Source organism: Gouania willdenowi, chromosome 13 (genome assembly GCF_900634775.1).
Source record: "Gouania willdenowi chromosome 13, fGouWil2.1, whole genome shotgun sequence".
Classification (NCBI taxonomy): Eukaryota; Metazoa; Chordata; class Actinopteri; order Blenniiformes; family Gobiesocidae; genus Gouania; species Gouania willdenowi.
Genome location: NC_041056.1, coordinates 20,051,309 through 20,071,072, shown reverse-complemented (window position 1 = coordinate 20,071,072; position 19,764 = coordinate 20,051,309). Strand labels below are relative to the sequence as shown.

The 19,764-nt window shown below is 37.9% G+C and overlaps 1 protein-coding gene across 4 annotated transcripts in view; it reads left to right on the top strand.

Annotated features, from left to right (window-relative positions):
- Positions 1-19,764, top strand: part of fchsd2 (FCH and double SH3 domains 2) — a 55,233-nt gene that overhangs the window by 23,537 nt on the left and 11,932 nt on the right. For 2 of the 4 annotated variants that reach the window (XM_028465427.1, XM_028465426.1), the window contains exons 4-15: positions 2,278-2,357; positions 2,811-2,955; positions 3,066-3,199; positions 4,501-4,555; positions 4,712-4,840; positions 7,922-8,044; positions 8,202-8,297; positions 9,115-9,189; positions 12,832-12,948; positions 13,081-13,185; positions 15,791-15,880; positions 16,039-16,101. In XM_028465427.1, coding sequence (XP_028321228.1) covers positions 2,278-2,357; positions 2,811-2,955; positions 3,066-3,199; positions 4,501-4,555; positions 4,712-4,840; positions 7,922-8,044; positions 8,202-8,297; positions 9,115-9,189; positions 12,832-12,948; positions 13,081-13,185; positions 15,791-15,880; positions 16,039-16,101 — 1,212 coding nt within the window. The remainder of the gene's footprint in view (positions 1-2,277; positions 2,358-2,810; positions 2,956-3,065; positions 3,200-4,500; positions 4,556-4,711; positions 4,841-7,921; positions 8,045-8,201; positions 8,298-9,114; positions 9,190-12,831; positions 12,949-13,080; positions 13,186-15,790; positions 15,881-16,038; positions 16,102-19,764) is intronic. The other 2 variants (XM_028465429.1, XM_028465430.1) reach the window with 2 other exon arrangements.

The window sequence follows — 19,764 nt, the reverse complement described above, 5'->3', positions numbered from 1 at the left end:
GTGATTTCTTTTAGATAAACTGGAACTTCTCCTTCTCTGAGGACAAAAGTCAAAAGCACATGCTGATCCCAGATGTCCAGTTGGAGCAAATCCAAGACAAATCTAAGACGTGTCCCTGTGTGACATTTTGGTTGATGGAAGCTGTTTTTTTTTTCACTTTTCATTTTTAAGTGGTGTAGAAACTGCCTGTGTGGCCTTGAGTATTAATGTTGTAGGTATTACAAAAAACATCTGTAACAAATTAATGCCAATCCATCTAAATTGTTGTTTCCTCAGGCAGTTATATTAGACATTGAATATTGCACCTCCCTAACAATCCTTCCTTCACACACTTACTCTCCCTTTTCACTCCTTTAAACAAACAACACTACAGTCATCACAGATCATACACACGCACTCCACCCAACCTTCTAGAGTTCATGTGTGTGAGGAAATGTTTCTGTGTTTTTTGTCATGGCGTCACACTACCAGTGCAGTGTAGGACACTTTCAATCATTGGTGTTGCATTTAATGACTGACACATCAGTCAGTGTAACAGGAAAATCCAGCAGATGTGGTAAAAAAAAAAAAAAAAAGAAACATTTATGAAACTTTTTTTTATCGTTTATGTTTAACTTCGCTTTTGGTTTCTGGGGAATAGTTTTTGTCAGGAATCTCTCGAGCCACTTTTAATGATGGTTTGTAATTATTAAAACAGTCAGTAGTACTGTGATTTTATCCTCCTGTTGTTTTATTCTTCTGTTGTTCTCCCACTTTTCATCTGCCCTTATGGCGACCCACAGTTCTCCTGCTCCTGTCCTCCCATGTTATATGTGTCATATGTGATTGTCTTTTTATGTTTCCTGGACAGATTGTAACTGAAACTGCAAATGTCCCCTTGTGGGACGAATAAAGGATACCTTGTCTCATCTAACTCCTAATAGGTTTTTGTTTATTTTGTTTTGCTTCAATAGATTATACAAGATCTAAAGCAGGATTTTTTTCATTGTTGGAAACCTGTATAAAATAAATTATAATGCTTTATTTTGACTGCCAAAAACCCCTGGACTGTACCCAGGACTTTTTTTTTTCACTGTAAGACGAGATTGCTAACCAGCACACATTAGAAACAGTATGAAATCTGTCAGGTTTAGTCTGCGGATGCCAAGGGTCACTAGGGTGCCTTAAAGTAACACAATTTCAGGTTTAGTAAGCTAAAGAAAGAACGGCTTTGTGTTTTTTCGTGCTCCTAGTTGCCATTTGTGGAAGGTAAAAAGGGCAACTGAGAGATTCAAGAGGAGTGTATGAAATATTTATAACAAGAGAGGCAGGAAGGGAAATTTGAAATCAAAGACAGCTCAACAGCTCGATATCAGGGAGACGGAGAGAAACCAGAGGCAGGTGATGTGTGGAAATCACTGAAGCTTGAGTCAGTGGGATGAGATGAAAGCAATAGCGTAACATTTGTAACCAGGCCTTTAGGAATCCAAATGTTTGAGGAGAAGCTTTGTATACAGAGTTGGAACCAGATTTAATGCACATTTTGAAAACAGGGAAATTAGATCATGGAATGTGGCTTGTGAAAATCCTATCATTGATTGTTGTTTTGCTTTGTTGGTTAATTGATGGTTAATGGTACTGCCCACAACTACACGCATACACTGCAGCAGAGTGTCTCCACTAACACAGTGACCTAGTCAGGAAGATGGAGCTTATCCTTCAATCGCTCGGTTTCTGTCGGCGCACAAATTATCTTGTTATTGCTGAGACAGACATTTATTTGAACAATAGCGTGTAAAAGAAACAGGAGCTCCATGAAATAAGAGGACCAAACCATTTAATTGTTTTCCTGAGGTTCTTTTCTCTATGAAGACAACTTCACAGTCATCCATGTCATGGTAATTTGGGTAATTATAGTATGGCGTCTGCATTTGGTCTGAGTTACCCTGAAAATAATCTCATAAAACAACTTAGATAAATCTCAATGTCATACACCCTTACTTAGTTTATTTACTCTAGACATAGAATAATTTTTGGTTATTATAATCTACAGAATAAAATACAAGCCCATGGATTAAAAGTCCTGTAAATAATGCCATAATTTGTGGTCAGTTACTGTGAATAATGTTTCTGTTGTTACCATAGTTTTAATGTTGTGTATACAGTATAATGTATACTGCAAACATAACTTTTCTCATTTAGTTCCCATTTATACCCATTGTTTTTCTTTAAACTTGCATTGTTTTCTGGAGTCATGTTCTGTACAGTATTCACATATTTGCACTTTTTTGCTTTCAGGCTTTGCAGAAACTGGCAAGCCAGTACCTAAAAAGAGACTGGCCTGGAATCAACCCCGATGACCAGAGAACAGACTATAGGTTGGTTTCTGTGTGTGTGCGCCTGCATGTGTGTGTGTACGTGCGTGTGTGTGTGTGTGTGTATGTACACTCTCTATGCAGCCTGACACTAATAAGTATTGTGCTCTTGCTTGATGCACCTATTACTTGCACTGTCAGCTCTATTGTTGTGATCAAAGCCAAATGTGTTGGACCGATCTGCAGCTCAAGGGAAGAAGTAAAAGCAATCTGGTTTGTGGCAAAGTTATTAGTCATTATTTACTTTGAAAGAAGAAGTGCTAGGATTTGAAAGCTGAACCCAATAAAATGTTTTATACAGAAATGAGCTTGGAGCCATTCCTACAATAAAAACCTCACCATATGTCCACTCACACCTTTTTTTTTTAACTATACAACAGTTCATTGAGGTTTTAAAACCTCTCATTCTGGAGGCTAAATTTAAAGGGGAGGTGTGGAAACCGTCTGTATTTTCAGAAATGTGTATGCAGTGTGGAGATCCTACCTCGAAGGAACAGTGCAGGTGAGCCAATCCAGGCTAAATGTGTGTGACAACTACAAGAGTCAAGTATCAGAACCTGCAAAGTCCGTGAGACTCTACAAGGAGCAGCAGCTGAAAAAGGTGAAAGGACATAAGCGCAGTGGGAGCTAGTTATATTTCCCAAAGCAATCACCATTCTCTACACACTTTGATCCAGCTCGGCTCAGGTTCCTTTTTTCCTTTCTTCACAGACCATAGATCAGTTAAGTGGCATTCAAGCAGAGTTGCAGGAGTCGGTGAAGGAGTTGGCCAAAGCCAAGAAGAAATACTACGACTGTGAGCAGGTGGCCCACGCAGTGCGAGAGAAAGCAGACATAGAGGCCAAGTAAGTCTGCCACAGCCCTGTGCAATGAGGAGATACAGACATAGAAACAAGAAAGCCACTTTTAACATTCATCTGACATGTAAATCCACTGTGGGCAAGCCCTGTAACCCTAACCAAACTTTACCTGCTCCCTTGTGCTTTACTGGCTTAATTCTGGTTCGTACAGGTTCGGCCTGTTTTCTGTCGGGCACGAGCTCAATTATAGCTCTAGTATGGGCACACCTATTTTTTGGAAAAAATCTCAATTAAAGGTGCAATCAGAATTTGATCCAAATGAAACTTGATGGGGTAATTGGGAAACCAACTTCACATAACTCAGTTAAATTTTATGAAAATAGGTAAATTACAAACTGAGATATGATTTTTTTTTAATTTTACCATAATGATAGATGGGGATTTTATTTTTTTATTTATTTATTTATTTTTCTAGCTGATCCAGGATCAATATATTGATACAGAATTTAATGGAATCTTCAATGGTGTAAGGTCTATCTTTGGTCAAAATGTGATCATAATCTGTTAAGTAGTTTTGGTATAATCCTGCTATCGGACAAACCAGTAAATAAATAAAATGTTAGTGATAATATTATTTCCTTGTTGGTGGTCATTAAATAAAAAATGACACATGAATTGACGAGGTTTTAAAAATACTTATTTGGATTTTATAGTACGTGCAGACAAGCTTCAGAATTTAGAAACCTTTATTTAGAGTTTACAATTAGTTCCAATCTATTGCCTAGATGATTGTTTTCTGCCATACTTAGGTACTGTGTATTTTCTGTAAAAAGGTAATTTTGTTAATGCTCACACTGATCGACCAGACAACTATTTTCTGTTCTTAGTCACACAGAAAGTAAAAAAAAAAATGATTGTATCAAACCCTCAAAGTCACACATTTAGAGAGGAATTAAACATAATTTATTGCGCAGGAAGTATAAATGGGGAAAACGTAATGTGTGCTGGATAATGTATATGTGAAATGTCAAATAATATTAAAAACGTGACATGTTTTTGTCCACAGATGAAAGAAAAGGGGCAGAAAAAACAGGTTGTTCACATGCGTCAATTCACACAGGCTCCCTCTGTCGTCTTATTAGGCAGGCTTTATTGATGTCGCCTGTGATATAAATCACACAGGCAGGATCAGGCTTAGATTTATCGCTGTCAGGCCTCAGAGTGTCCGGGTCACATTCAATTATGTAGGGTGGATGAAGTCACATGTTAGCGATTGTAGTTGTGATGCTGTGGAAATCCGTTTTTTTTACTGATGTTAGTATTTCTCTGTGTGTGCGTGTGTTTAGGTCCAAACTGGGTCTTTTTCAATCTAGAATAAGTTTACAGAAAGCAAGTGTAAAGGTAAGAAGACTTTCCCTTCAAAGACACAAACATGCCATCATTTGTTTTTTGAAAAATCATTTTAAACTAAGAAAACAAAGACAGATTTTTCTTTATTAAATTGAAAGTGAAAAATGAATGTGCAAAGTAAAAATCCCCCATTTTCCTTTGTTTCAGTTAAAAGCGAAGAGGAGTGACTGTAACTCTAAGGCCACACAGGCAAGGAATGACTACTTGCTAACCCTCGCTGCTGCCAATGCTCACCATGATCGCTACTACCATACAGATCTACTGCACTGCATACAGGTAGGCACAAAAAAAGTTTATTCTTGGTGAAAATTATTCCAAAATTGACCCTTTTTCTTTTTTTTAATCTTTGACTTTGTTTAAACGACTCTCACTCTAATCTGATCCACAGAGATTTCTGTTCTGAACAAATTCAGTATGCAACTGTAAAAATGTAGCTCACTTTAGGATGAATCAACTTCCTTTAATGAAAGCCTCAAAGACTCCTTTTTTTTTAGCGTTTGTGAAATATATGAAAAATGAAACCCACCCTTAAAAAACGATGATTTCATGGTTTTTAGGCTTCAAAGGTTTGCGCAGCATTCTATGGCGTTATACTTAAAAAGTGGATTGTGTGAAATGAAAAACGAAAAGTAAGCAATCCTCATCTCTTTCCTCAGCTTTTAGTTAGTTGGCAGGAAATGCTCCTTTTAAGAAAATTTACAGAAATCTATTAGGATAGACAACAATTAGGGGGTGTCCAATAGGCCTATTTAGCACTGGCACACATGCAAATTCCCTACAGATGTATTGTTTTCCGAAGACTGTAACAATAACGGATGCAAGCTACAGTTTAATTTTCCCAAGATATAGACATTTGCTGGGGGTTGGTTGGGGGTGGGGATGACACCAGTGATCTATACGATGAGTCCAGTCTTAATAATGGATCGGTTGCACATTGTGACAGAAGGACTGGACTGCAGGGAATAAAGCACATGAACAAGAACCAAGATACAAACACACTGGGGCACCGCCAGAGGGAGGCAAGCTGTTGGTTCCCTTTACCTCCTCACTACAATTTAGTATAGTTTACAACAACTCTTTAACTTTATAACAACTGCTCTCTTAAACAGTGGAGTGGAGATAAGAAACAAATGCTGGAATCTTTGGTATTGTCTTCCTCATTTATAAACCCAAGTTGATTTACATTGTGTACATTTACATTGTGCTTTCAGTACATCATTTGGAATGGTATATCTTAACATTTGAAAAAACCTATGGATCAAAAGAGGCAATATTGCAAAGTTTGAAATAAGCACATAAAGATATAATGCAGGAGTTTAGATTCATATTTTAAGGTTTCATCTATACAGACACCTGTTTTTCAGGAAATTTACTTTGATCTCCTGACACGTTTCGACTGTCACCTGCCAGTCTTCTTCAGAGGCATCTACTGATCGCTTTGATATGTCTTTGATCTCTGCGCAATAATTAAAGCAAGTTCTTTTTGGCTTCTTTTTGACTAATATTTTAAGATTTTATTTATTCAGACAACTGCTTTTCAGGAAATTTACTTTGATCTCCTGACACATTTCGACTGCTAGTCGTCTTCAGAAGTGTCTGCTGATTGCTTTGATGTGTCCTTGTTTTCCGCGTAGTAATTCCAGCAAGTTCTTTTTGTCTTCTTTTTAAACAATATTTTAAGGTTTCATTTGTTTAGACAATGATTTTTTGACAAGAAGAACTTTCTGGAATGATTATGCGAAACATGTCACAAGATCAAAGTAAATGTCCCGAAAAACAGTTGTATGAATAAATGAAACCTTAAAATATTATTCAAAATGAAGGCAAGGCGCAAGGCAAATTTATTTGTATGTTGCATTTCATACACAAGGCAATTCAATGTGCATTACATCATCAAAAAGTGCAACAGAAAACATTCAACAGCTTAAAAGTCTATAAGAACATTAAAATCGGCAGCAAAAACATTTAAAATCATCAATAAAAACATTAAATAAAAAGTAACATGATTAAAAATCTCTCTCTCAATCATACGCAGTAGAGAAAAAGAGTGCCTTTAACTTGGATTTAAAAATGTTCACATTGGATGCTGAGAAGACAAAAAGAACTTGCTGGAATTACTGTATTACATAGGAGTTTAGAGGTTCTACCGTTCTCTCTTTCATGAACAACTGGACAACATTTTTGATAGACAAGAATCTAAAATACATGAAAAACCATTTATTGCTATCAGTGCTAATTCTGCAGTGACTGAAATCCATCACCAAGCTCTAACTCGGTCCTGTGTCATTTACTGTCAGCACTGGGAGAAAAGATGATGGACTGTGTGAAAGAGAAGACTGAAGGCTAATAGAATGGTTTGTGGGGATGATAGATGAGCAGACATTTTAAATGATGACCTTGGTAAGATCAAAAGTTCACTCCATAAATACGGACTAGACTAAGAGGACCATTGGGCTGCAGGTAGGACTCTTATTTAGTGATACAGACTGCCCTTGTCAATGCGACACTTGGTAGTAGAAGGACAGACAGAGAATGAGCAGACTGCTCTACATCTCCCCCTGCTGACGGCTGGTTAAAGCAGTTAGAGGGATTGTTCTTTTGAAGCCTGCAGCCCGCTCTGCTTCACTCTGCTGCTAGTGTTCACACTGATTTGCTCATTCGCCCTAAACAAACAAACACACACACACAAAGAGCACAGTCTCTGCCCATAATGGAATCTGACTCACATCATTTCAACACAACCCTAAATGGATGAAAAGAGGCAAGGAGGAGGGAAAGAAAGAGGGAGGAAATGACCAGATCGTCCAGGGAATGAGGGAAGTACGGGAGAGGTCAGACAGCAGTTCTGCCTTAATGACATAATTTCCTCGTCAATACCCCATTGTTTTACAAGTGTGTGTAAATGTTAGGACGGCGGTTCACTTCATACATGTTACTAATTGAGTTTGTACACATTAACGTGTATTTCGAGATTGTTTGTTAGTATAAGCTGTTTGGGGGTGTCCCAGAATTGTGTGTGTGCGTGTGTGACTTGGACTCCTTCACCTTCCCTCGCAGCTGTTAGGACAAAATCCCAAAACGCTTTTTGTAGGCACGCTCACACACACACACACACACACACACACACACACACACACACACACAGTCAGTTGTATGAGGCTCCAGGTATTCAACCATTTCACACGATGCTTCCTTAGACTGAAATGAAAAGGGCCAGTATTATTTCACAATGATAATAGTAGAAAAAAAAGACTTATGCTTAAAAAATTAACTTGAATAGCCTTCTGTACTTTATAACCCTGGATCATTGAAGGTGAGTCTTTTCACTTTGTAACCTTGTGTCCCTCTCTCTTTTAGGCCCTGGACGGCAGAATTTATGAACATGTAAAAGATTATCTGGTTGGCCTTTGTCGCACTGAGCTAGAAGCTTCCCAAGCTACACACAACACCTTCCAGTTCTTGTTGGATAAATCCACCAGGGTGAGTGAGCATGTGCTAATTGGCTGTCCATGGTTCTTTCATGTGAATCGGCTCTCATGCAGAGTTTTCGAGGCTCAAAATTGATGGTGACTGTGCTCAGGTTGTATTGAACGGGGAAATGCACCATCAAACCTGTGACTCTTTGTTTTTCTCACAGTTAATCCAGGAGTTCAACCAGCAGTTGTTCATGCAGGAGAATCCAGTGTTTCACAAAACACAGGACTTCCAGTTCCAACCCAGTGAATGTGATATGGTGAGTCTCACAATGCAACACACACACACACACACACACACACACACACACACACACACACACACACACACACACACACACACACACACACACACACACACACACACACACACACACACCAATTCCAATCATGACATCTGACAATTACAAACCATTATATCTGTAAATTGTATTAAGATTTCCCTCATGATTATTCTTACTATACTTAATAACACCAGTTTACAGTGGGACCATTCTTCTCATATTACTACCATTAATCTTCAGCCTCACATGAGTGTAAACTGGGACCTTACCCGTCTCCTAGTAATTAACTTAGGCCATGTATTTCATCTAAAACAGCCAGTTGTTTGAGAAAAAAGTGTGTATTTTAGAGTGAGACCTTGTCTAAAATATTTTTTAGTCTAATTAGGATTTTGCGCATTTTAAGGATTGTAGTCATTATGCTGCATCTGCAGTTTGTGAGGGATTTCCAGGGAGAACTCACTCACCCTAAATCCATCCATAGATTTGCTCTCCTTTTCTGCTCTGTGCTGTCACATAGGGCTTGCTTGTTTCTATGCTTTCCTCCATTTTCCAATAAACTCTAATATCTTCTTTTTTCTGATATTCCTCTTTCTCTTTTTAACAATGGTCTATTTCTACCCATGTCTTTGTTCTTCTTCCTGTTAAACCTTTGCTAACACATTCCCAAAACCCTTTTCCCCATTAACCCACCTCTTTATCTACCTGTGGACGTGTGGGTGTGTGGATGCTTGGCTTTGTGTGTGTGCGTGCGTGTGTGTATCTCTTTGTTTGTGTGGGTGTTTGCATGTGCCAGACTCTGAGCTCGGTGCAGCAGTTGGTGGACATAGAGCCGTCGCCCGTCAGTGCCATGAGAATGACCCTGGCACAGGTAGTTTTTACTGTTAGCATTGCCATCCCTAAAGTGAAAAACACCTCATCCTCAGTCCTCACTCATGTCCCAATACATCCATTGTTGATTTATCTGCAACATTTGAGCATGTAGATGGTGTTTCTGCATGAAGTAATATGTGTTTACGTAAACTGGAGTATGTCATTATTCTTTCCTTGGTTTTTGATACAAATTTTTGATTTTCCTTTAATGCTAATTTAGAACAGTACAGTATTTGCTTGTTCTACAATAATCACTTAGATGAAAAAATGATTATTAGAACAGAATGAAATGCTTTAGCCACTGTAAACCCCATGTATAGTGTTAATCATTTGATTGTGAGTAAGATCATCAGGGCTTCTGTTGGACTGATTTATGACTCATTGGATCCCTGCAAGAAGTGAGTTTAGGACCCCAACTCAAGGATGGCAGGGAAAACACTCATAAAAGAAAAAAACTAATATTTATGGTCACAACAACATATTAAAACCCAAAGTTGCCCACCACAAGAACAAAATGTTCCCCATGTCACTAGTATCATGCTTCCAAAAAAAGTATTCCAGGTGTTCCACTCACCTCCCTAAACACAGGTGCATTCAAACAAGAACCAAAGAGTGGTGACTATCTAAACACACTAGATTCAATAGCTTCAACTCGTTGTTTGTCAGTTGGTTTGTTGTTATGTGTATTTCTCAAACACAAAAGCAATGACTTTCTGATTCATTTGTGCTTTTCTATTTGTGTCGCCACAAAAACTGCCTGAGTGTGACTTTTATTGTCTGCATTTTTCACTTGGATAAGATAAAAAAAAACAAAAAACAAACACTGTCAGATCTGTGTGGAATGTGTGTTTATTAAAAAGTGGATTTACTTTACTTTGCTATGAAGACTTTTAAGTGAATAATAGTGGTTCAGCTTATTAATGTTACCTATTAACATTTAAATCTCACATTCATTTTTCCCATTTCATCTTATTATCTTTTTCATCAATACTTTTTCCTATCACATTTTTTCATAATCGTGTTAGTTTAAGCCTGACCTTTACAAATATTTTGTCTATTTGTCGTTCCATGATCTTGTTTTATTTGCAAAAAAACTTAAACAAATTTATAGAAGATTTACACCTGCTCTACTTTTATTAAAATCTTAATTCAGTTGTCATTATTTTCCTTTTATCATAGGACTCGAGTACCTCTATAACCATTTTTCGGGCTGTCCATCAGTCCTTGGTGTCTCACACTGGGCATTTAGAATAGAAACTGTTGAAGCTACAGCATGAAGGCGCCACTGTCTCTTTTCCAGCCGGTCATGCCGACGACTCCCTGGAGTCTGAGGCTACCACTGCTTTTAAAAATCCATTAAAAAGAGCTTACATGGAGATACTGCTGCGACAGTTAACGTGTTGCACAGGTGCTGCTCAGTTTGATGCCCCGTATTAGTTAAGAAGCTCTCACAAAGAGATTTAAACAAACAACACTTAAGCTATCATTTAACACTTGTTGTCATATGACTGTGTATAATAAAGGCTAAGTATTACCTAATATTCTCAGTTCAGAGTTGCAGTTTGATTGCATCAAAATGACTTCATTGTCAGACTCCACACACACTGTTGGTCATTCTGCCAGCTTTCTCATCTGAAAGAGTTGTTTTCTTGCATGCCTGTGACCTTGTTATAATGAATTGATTTCTCACATCACTATGCTAATGAGTTTGCAGTGCAAATCGATCAAAGCAACATCTTACAAAGGCTTATAAGCATGCTTTGACTTGTGAACAAGCTCACTTGAATAATGAGAGAGCATTCAGTTGTTTTAGATACCAAAAGGTGTCCTCCTGTATTTGCTGTATTTGCTTTCTCATTCCATTTTCTGGTTATTTTTGTTTGTTTCAATCCCATATTTGATTTATTTATTGCTTTTTGTGAGGGACCATAATAGATTTGACAGACATAAAAAGTGTTGTGTTTACTGTAGTCTGACATTATGAGGTTTTTGGAAACCCTGTTTTAGTTGAAGCTCTGACCACTTGAGACACTTATGATTTGGGAACTGTTCAAATGTTGTTCAAATGCTATATTAATGAATGACAAGCAGAGAAAGCTGAATTTGTCATCTTCTCTATTAGAAAGTAGGACAAAAATGAGTATAAAAAAATTAAAAAGAGCTTCTCAGAGAAGAAAAGAAAAGGAAATACAAATACACAACTAGTTAACAAAGCGTATGCGAGTTTAGACAAGTTTGGATGAACTACGGCTGTCTCCGCAGAATGTCTCCACGCCAAACAGCACGTACCACGTTCCCGAGAATGACTCGGTTCCAAAGAGTAAAAAAAATCTCAGAGAGGCTCTTGGCATCCGCTCATAGAATATCCATGTCAAATTACAGCCAGATTTAACAAGCATTAACGGAGGAGTAGTCACTTGACAAATGGGGCCCCCGGAGCCCCCCTGGCACATACGGAGTGATGGGCCCCATTCATATATTGGTATGTGTCAATGATTTGGTACCACCAACTGTCGCAATATTTCACTCACAATTAAATGAGAAAATAACTTTCATGGAAATTGACAAAAAAGGGCGGAGCAAGGCATAATTGTAATCTATGTTGTATGACCTTTGAAACAATATATCACAAGACTGTTTTCCCATAAATTTGGAAATTACCAGAAATGGGAGGTGGGCCCCCGGGACCCATTTCAAAAAAAGTCTCCGAGCGTGTCATCATATTCATTCATAGAGTATTCATACCAAACTGCATTCCGATCTTACGAGAACTAACGAAGGAGTAGTCATTTGAAAAATGGGGCTCCATGAAGCCCCCGTGACACGTACAGGGGGAAATGGGCCCCATTTGTATATTGGTAGGTGCCAATGATTTGGTACCACCAACCGTCGTATTTGACTTGCAAATAAATAAGAAATCGACACATCTATAGATTATACCTACCAAATCTTTTGATCCCTCTCATTTTAGCCCAGCCTTACAACTAGTCCTCACTCACACTGCCCTTTGGTGTTGAGGTTGAAACAGCGATCATGAAAACATTTCTAGTGTAGCAGTTCACTGATGTAAGTGAGCATCTTTCCTTAAATATGACCACCAGCCATAGGATCATTAAACAGTGCCCTGACATGTACAAGAAGACATAAGTATATTTTTAAAATAAATCACCAAATATATCCAACATTACATTAGTACAGTAATGCCTTACTCTAAAAGCTGGGTATCAATATATAAATACACAATGTTTGTAGTGTATGTTGTTTTTCTATGTAGAAAGCTGCTCTACCTGCACCTTCTCTTCTTTTATTTATCAATTCACACAAAAACACACAATTTAAATTTAAAACACCCTTAGTCTGGCACTTGAGCTATTTTGTTGCAAGATTATTAAAATAAATCTTTGCAACACATACACACGTTGCATGAATCATGCAAAATATATTTCTCTCACTCTTTTTTTAGCCTCATTAACAGCCTCAACAGCCTTTGCATGTCACACTCCCTGAGATGTGATCACTGACGCCCATGTATATATATATATGTGTGTGTGTGTGTGTGTGTGTGTGCCTATATGTGTGTTACCCATCCCTGTCTGCATGTGTGTGCGTGTGTGTGTTGGTTCGTGCTTGTATGTAATAGAGTCGTCAGCTGGAGTCAGAATCAGGGACGACGGAGGAGCACAGCCTGAACAAGGAGGCCAGGAAGTGGGCAACACGAGTGGCCCGAGAGCACAAGAACATCATTCACTGCAAGAGAGTAAGAAAAGCAGCACAGAGGAGTAAAAATGAACCACTTTAATAACGTTATCAGGGAATTTTGGATTCAAAGTAAAACGCCTTCTTGTTCTTTTGCTAACTAATTACTGTAATTCTCTGTGTGTTGTTTTAGTCCCTGGATGAGTGTGAGACCCACGGCCTCCCTCCTACAGAACAAGGCAGACTAGATCTGGAGCTGAAGATAGAAGACACCAAAGAGAACATGCGCAAAGCCGAGGTGTGTGACTCAGATTGTCAACATTCGCTGTTATCTCACTGTCTTTGTCAGATTTTATTCTGTGTTCTTCTTATAGAGCTGCTTTATGTTCCTCTTAGTCTGACAACATGTCCAGATGTATGTCGCTGGTGACCTTAATGTGACACATTGGAGCTTGAGCACTGAATACTCCTCATATAACTGTGGAGTTTGACAAGCTTGTATGTCCCTTCAGCCATCAACTGGATTTAATTGTATACAAGTGAAGACTTTCTTTGTAAATGCAGTGATTGAACACTCATAATCTAAATCCCAGTTTAACCCTAAAATGAGAGTTAGACAACAACCCCAACACTTTCAACAAAGGTCACATTTTAAGTTATTTTTCTAAAGGTTTAAACAAATATAATAGAAATACTAGAGCATACACTAGCCAAATATTGTGTCTGCATGTAGTTTATTATGTAAAGTACCTGATCATTCAGATAATAAGAATGTATGCTTTTTGTAGAGGTGTTTGTTTTTTTTTTCCACTTGTGTTTTATTTGTTTATATTTTTACTTCAGGTACAGTTGTGATTACAAAGTTGTGGGTTCTAATCCTGGCTGGTGCTTTTATGTTCATCTTGTTATCATATTTCCTTCCACTGTCAACAAACGTACAGTTACAAACATTAGCCCTCAATTTTATCCATTCAATATTTTGAGTATCTGACAACCCCACTATTCTCTCAATCCCCAATTATTATAGTTTATAAATGTTGTTGTTGCTATGATATACAATACTAATTAAAGTAACAATATAAACTGTGTAGCTGTACTACTGTAAGTTTTTTTTGGACAGTTTAGTTTATTTAAAAGCATTAAAAATGGCCCTAATCTAATAGTGTAAATCAAACTATGACATCACCAGTTGGAGTGAATCTGACTGTTTATCACCTCTTTACCTCCAGTCAATCTCAAACTCTTTGGCACCTCCTGCTGGTGAAGAACCTTAAACTGACACTCTTTAGTTTGCAGTTTTATTAAATGAGTTGGCATATTTACTTAAGTGGTCATTACACTGTAATATCTGGTCACATTCAAAAGCTAAAATCCCAATTATCTTTTTTTTAGCCCACACACTCCCAGTCTTCCTCCAATCTCACTTTCTTAGTGATTCTCATGAATATTATCCGACTTAATTTAATACAAACAACTGTAACACACAGCTCCTAATGGAGAGTTTGACTGGAATGTAGCGTCCCTCTAGTTCTAGTTCTTCAAGTTTCACTGTTTATTTTTACTCCTCAGTACGAGCACAATTTGGCATTTTAAATCAATAACAAAGGAGGACATGGGCTCAATTATTTACAGTTATCATATTTTAAACAATGGGTAAATAAAGAACAAGCGTAAATGGTCTTTTGTTGTTATGTTGTTTTAAGTAGTTAGACAAAGTTTATAGCTGCTCTGTTAGTTCCTACTGTGCTTTATTGTATTGATATGATAAATGGATCATTCATCCGTCTACACTTTCTGCTCCATTATTTCCAATTATTCTCCGTCTTCCACTCTTTTTTTTCATGCCGTTCTCTCTCTGCCTCTGTCTTTCCATCTGTTTTCCATCTTCCGGACTCTCAGCTTTTGCTCTATTGATTTCAGATGCTCAGCTAGTCTGTCTGCCTCAGGTTGAGTCGTCTCTCTCCACCAGCCAGGCAGCTCACTCAATAGATTCAAACTAATGATTTTGCCGCAGCACTGGTTTTGGCAACGTAACAACAAATCTTTTAGCTTTTGTCCCTCTGACTTTGGTTGTTTATTGTCCAATCGTAACACCCATGAGACTGACTTTTAGATCTACTTTGGAACTGGAAAAACTGTTAGTAAACTATGGACTTCATTGATCTCGTGTGTGTCCATCTGTTCTCCTCTCCTCCAAGCCTCTGTAGGATGGACCTGTCAGGTGTTTACAGACCTGTCAGCATGCAGGAGAAAGGGCATAATCCTGTACTGAAAGAGCAAATACTGTAGTTGGTACGAGGACGCAAAGTATAAAAAATATCTCTGGAAGTAAGGATTTATGGTCCTGTCGTACTGTTTTATGTGAAAACAAAAGTTTGAAACTCCTGTTTCAACAATAATTCAGTAGGGGAGATGCATTACACTAATGAAAAGCTTAAACTATTATTCCATCATTGTCGACCACATGACGGTGCTCTTAAGAGGCAATTATCTTGTTGTTTTTGTTTTAAATTCTATTAAAAAAAATGGAGAGATGGATACATTTTCCATCAGGGGAAAGATTAAACTAGTCGTTTAATGTTTTTTTTTTTTAAGGCTCAATAGACCCTTTGATTGTTTGTAAACATTGTGACATATTTTGTTGGGCGGAGCTTAGCCTGGAGGCAAAACCACAATTGTCTTCATTTCTTCACTTTAATTTACGTCCACTAACGTTATTCTTCCTATTCTGGCACCCAAACACACAACAAGATGACATTCTAAAGCTGTAACATCATTAGCCTCCACAGTGTTTAGCCAGCGCCGTTTCCTGTTTTTGCCTCCAGCCACGTCACTCGTGACATGGGCCATTAGGGGGTCTATAGGATATAATTAATGTCACTTCTTTTTGTTTTTTGTTTTAGACGATTAAGTTAAAAGCTGAAGCACGCTTGGATCTTCTGCGGCAAGTTGGAGTTGCAGTGGATACTTGGTTGAAGAGCGCCATGAACCAGGTGTGTCAATGAAATATGTCTGTGAGGGTTGAAAACAACTGTGCAGCCTTTTGTGTTTAGTGCATGTGTGTGTGTTTGTGTGTGCATAAATGTGTGTGCCTGTGTGTTTAGAACTCGTGCGTAACCCCCCCGTCCCACTCTCTCTGTGCATGCTTTAGGTGATGGAAGAGCTTGAGAATGAACGCTGGGCCAGCTACACTTCCCACGATCCCTCACTGTCGGTGAGACACTTCCCCTCACACGTGTTTCTGCTTTCCAGCCAAGCAAACAGAAAAGTAAAAAATGAGCAGGCGCAAAAATAGAAAGTTCAGTGACAGAATGATACAGCCAAATTGAGTGGCAATTATAAGCTTCTGAGCTAAAAGAAGGGGTCTAACGTTTCCGTTACTGTCCTCAGTATTTGGACGATTGATTATTTGGCTGGAAAGCATACATTTCACAACTCCATGGAAACGGTGAAGAATCAGTGTCTTCACTCGCGCACTTTCAACTTCAGGATTCTGTTTTTTGCATGAAAACCTGCCTGACCCACTTTCAGGGAAACAATGTGGATCTTATAGCTGCTGTCTCACAGAGGACAGCTGTTCACAGTTCTCTGCTTTCAAGCCTGTGGCTCTGTTTTTTTTAGGGCAGACATAGGCAACTGGCGGTCCGGGGGCCACATGTGGCCACAATTTCGTGCGGCCCCCAAAACAAATCCTTAAAAATTGTATTTCAAGAAGTTGGAAGGACTATCAAGCCCAACATAATACACAAAATAACTCCCAAATCACACAAATTGACAGCACGTTGCACAAAGTACACAAAAACACACAAAAAGTTCTTAAAATACACAAAATGACTCATGAAACACAAAATGACAACACAGACAGAAACAACAACCACTTAAACAAACAAAATGACTGCGACAACACAAAACAATGCAGTATAGCTCCAAAGACACCCAGACTGTCAACAAAATGACGACAGCAAAAATACAGAATATGAACCAAAAAAGCCACAAATCAACAACAAAATGCAGAAAATGACAGAATAATACAAAATTACAACAAAAATACAAAAAACAAGAACACAAAATGTAAAAAAACTGATAAAATAAACAAAGACAAAAAAAAAACCCCTACCCCTCCACCATTACATTTTTGTAGCCCCCAATGTGATAGAGTTGCCCATCCCTGTTTTAGGGAAACAATACATGCTAATAATCTAATAGGTGAGGGAGTAAAGTCACTCATTCAATCAATCTTCATTATGTTTTTCTCTATAAGGCGTTATATCTGATAACAACACACACCAGGCCAACCCCTTTCACACGCACACACACACACACACACACACATGCACACACACACACACACACACACATACACTTACACTCACACTCACATATCCATAAAATGTACTAAAGGAGCAGGTGCTCATAGACTGGGATGTAAATTTATGCACAGGCAAAGAGTCATAAGCTGTTAGGAAACTGAATAAGAACGCATTAGAATCTAAAAACAACTCAAATACCCATCGACAGCAAGACAGGGGAGCAGGTTGTGTTCGACAAAATAAGACCAGACTAAAAAGACATTACAACATTAAAAAATACAGTTCATCACTGGAAGAAAATGAGGTAAAAATGCTATCAATTTGACATGATGGAGAAATTCCTGATGGAAAGATTGCGTTAAACATCTGAGGTGTTTTTGTGACATCTACAGGTCTTCTGGCTGATTGCATTAGTTTGGGGGGTCATTACAAATCTAGAATGTGTTGATTAGAAAGTTCTCAGTCGATTAAGATAATTAAAAACTTTGAAATATCAGATAAGAATGTTATAATTTAACCTGATGCAAAGATTTGAGGATCTGTACAGTGTCTGCTCTCTTAGCACTTCCACTATTTGTCAACAGGAAATAAAGACGTGAATAGACTTATCTGAACTGATGCTGGAAATAAATGTTCAATCTCTGGAAACATTTTACACAGTTCAAAAGAACTTAAATTTGTTTAGCTTTGTTGGTTTCAAATCAGTGTACCAGGACTTTCACCTTTCAATCCAGCGTACAAAACACAAATAAACTGAAATATGTTGGGTTATCGATTATTAAACATGAATAAATAGGTAAAGCTTTGAAGACTTTTTACTTCTACTTGGAGTAAGTTAAACATGGTAACTTGTTGCTTCATTATATAGGGATTAAAGCGAGACATTTACTCCGCAGTTGACCTGCATTAAAACGTATTTTAGACCTTTAAAACATGTTTTATTTTAGTTTCTTTTAATTATGTCCAAAGACGCACCGGGGAGCATTCCCAAATACTTGATTGAACTTTGAGTGCAACTCATGCTTGTCAAACGTTGTGAACCTGCTCCTGCAAACACTTGACATTCAGCTCACATAACATTGCAGCATAAAGAGGAAAAAAGAAAAATGAATATTTACTTTAGTAGGGGTGGGACAATAGGCAGAGTTCACGATGCAATAGACAATAATGGGCTATTTTTAGAAAATCAAAGTAGGAAAAAAGACAAAAGAAAATTGCAGTTGGAAAAATAAGCATGCTTTCATTTGGATTTCACTCTGGGCAAACTTACATACTTACTTTGGGTATGACCTTTTCAACTCAATAGGAATACATATTAAAACAAAAACATAAATAAGAAAAATAAAGTTTCAATATTAAGTGCAAAAGGTGGCACCCTGCAAATAGAACAGAAAAACATGACTGACAAATCCTTGCCAGTCTGAAATTAAAACTAAATCACGTCATCATGATATTCTTAAAAAAAAGACAATTGCCACAAGCAAAGGAACCTGCTTCTAACCAATAACACAAATTTAAAAGCCTGTATTGTGATGTAAAAGTGTGCAAATGTTAAACAGACATTTTCAGACGTTTTAAACACCCATTCAGCTTGGCCAGATTCAGTCCTGGGTTTTTTTTGGCAGATGTGAAAACCTTCTGTCAAACTACTCCAACCCGCTTATTAAATTATTAGTGATTTGGTTTTTTTGGAATGTGGACATAATCTGAATTAAATGAATCCAAAACTTTTTCTCTTGTGATCTACTTTTGATCTATTTTTTATCTCCACTCACCAAGATGCCCAGACGGGAAGCAGACATACAGGAGGCTTCTCTGCACTGTTCTGGCATCACCAGAAGTATTCATTCCAGTGCCGTGTGTGTTGTTAGGATATCAGAAGCCAACTGGAAACTTGACCAATCGTACACATTGCAGGCAGTCTGGGAAGGCAGATGAAGTCTTTAAATGCAGCTCAGTCTGTGCAGATTATCATCCTGAAAACTGATCTGCAGCACATTTTTACAGGCAACATTACAAATTGATTGATCATAAATGAGTTCAACCGAACCATAACAACTATACTCTCATTGTTTGGGAGCACAAAGTCTTTAGTTTCTATTGCCCGTGTCAAAGTCGATGTCTGGGTGCCAAATCTGGGTCCCAGCATCCAACTTGGCCTGCAGGAGAAAATAGAAATGTCTAAATTGATTTCTAACTAATTCAGTTGTACATTTCCAAATGCACAAAATCAATGAAAACGCCACAAAACTTGCTCACAGTTTTTTTTCAGGCTGATGGCAGTCATTGTCAAATATCAAGTTGTTAAAAGAGCTCTCAGTTTTCCCCATTTTCCTCAAACTATTCCACATGATTTCCCTAAAGACATAAAAATGGGTCACAAAATCCAGGACATTTCAGTGAAGATCCTGCAGTGACTGATATGTCACTTATTGCTTGGATATTATTGCTTCCTTAGATACTTTACACATCCTTTATATGTGGAGGTGAAACTTCTTATTTACTACTGTTAAAAGCAGAATTATTTGTAAGCATTCAACTGCGGTTTGAATAAAACGTACATACCA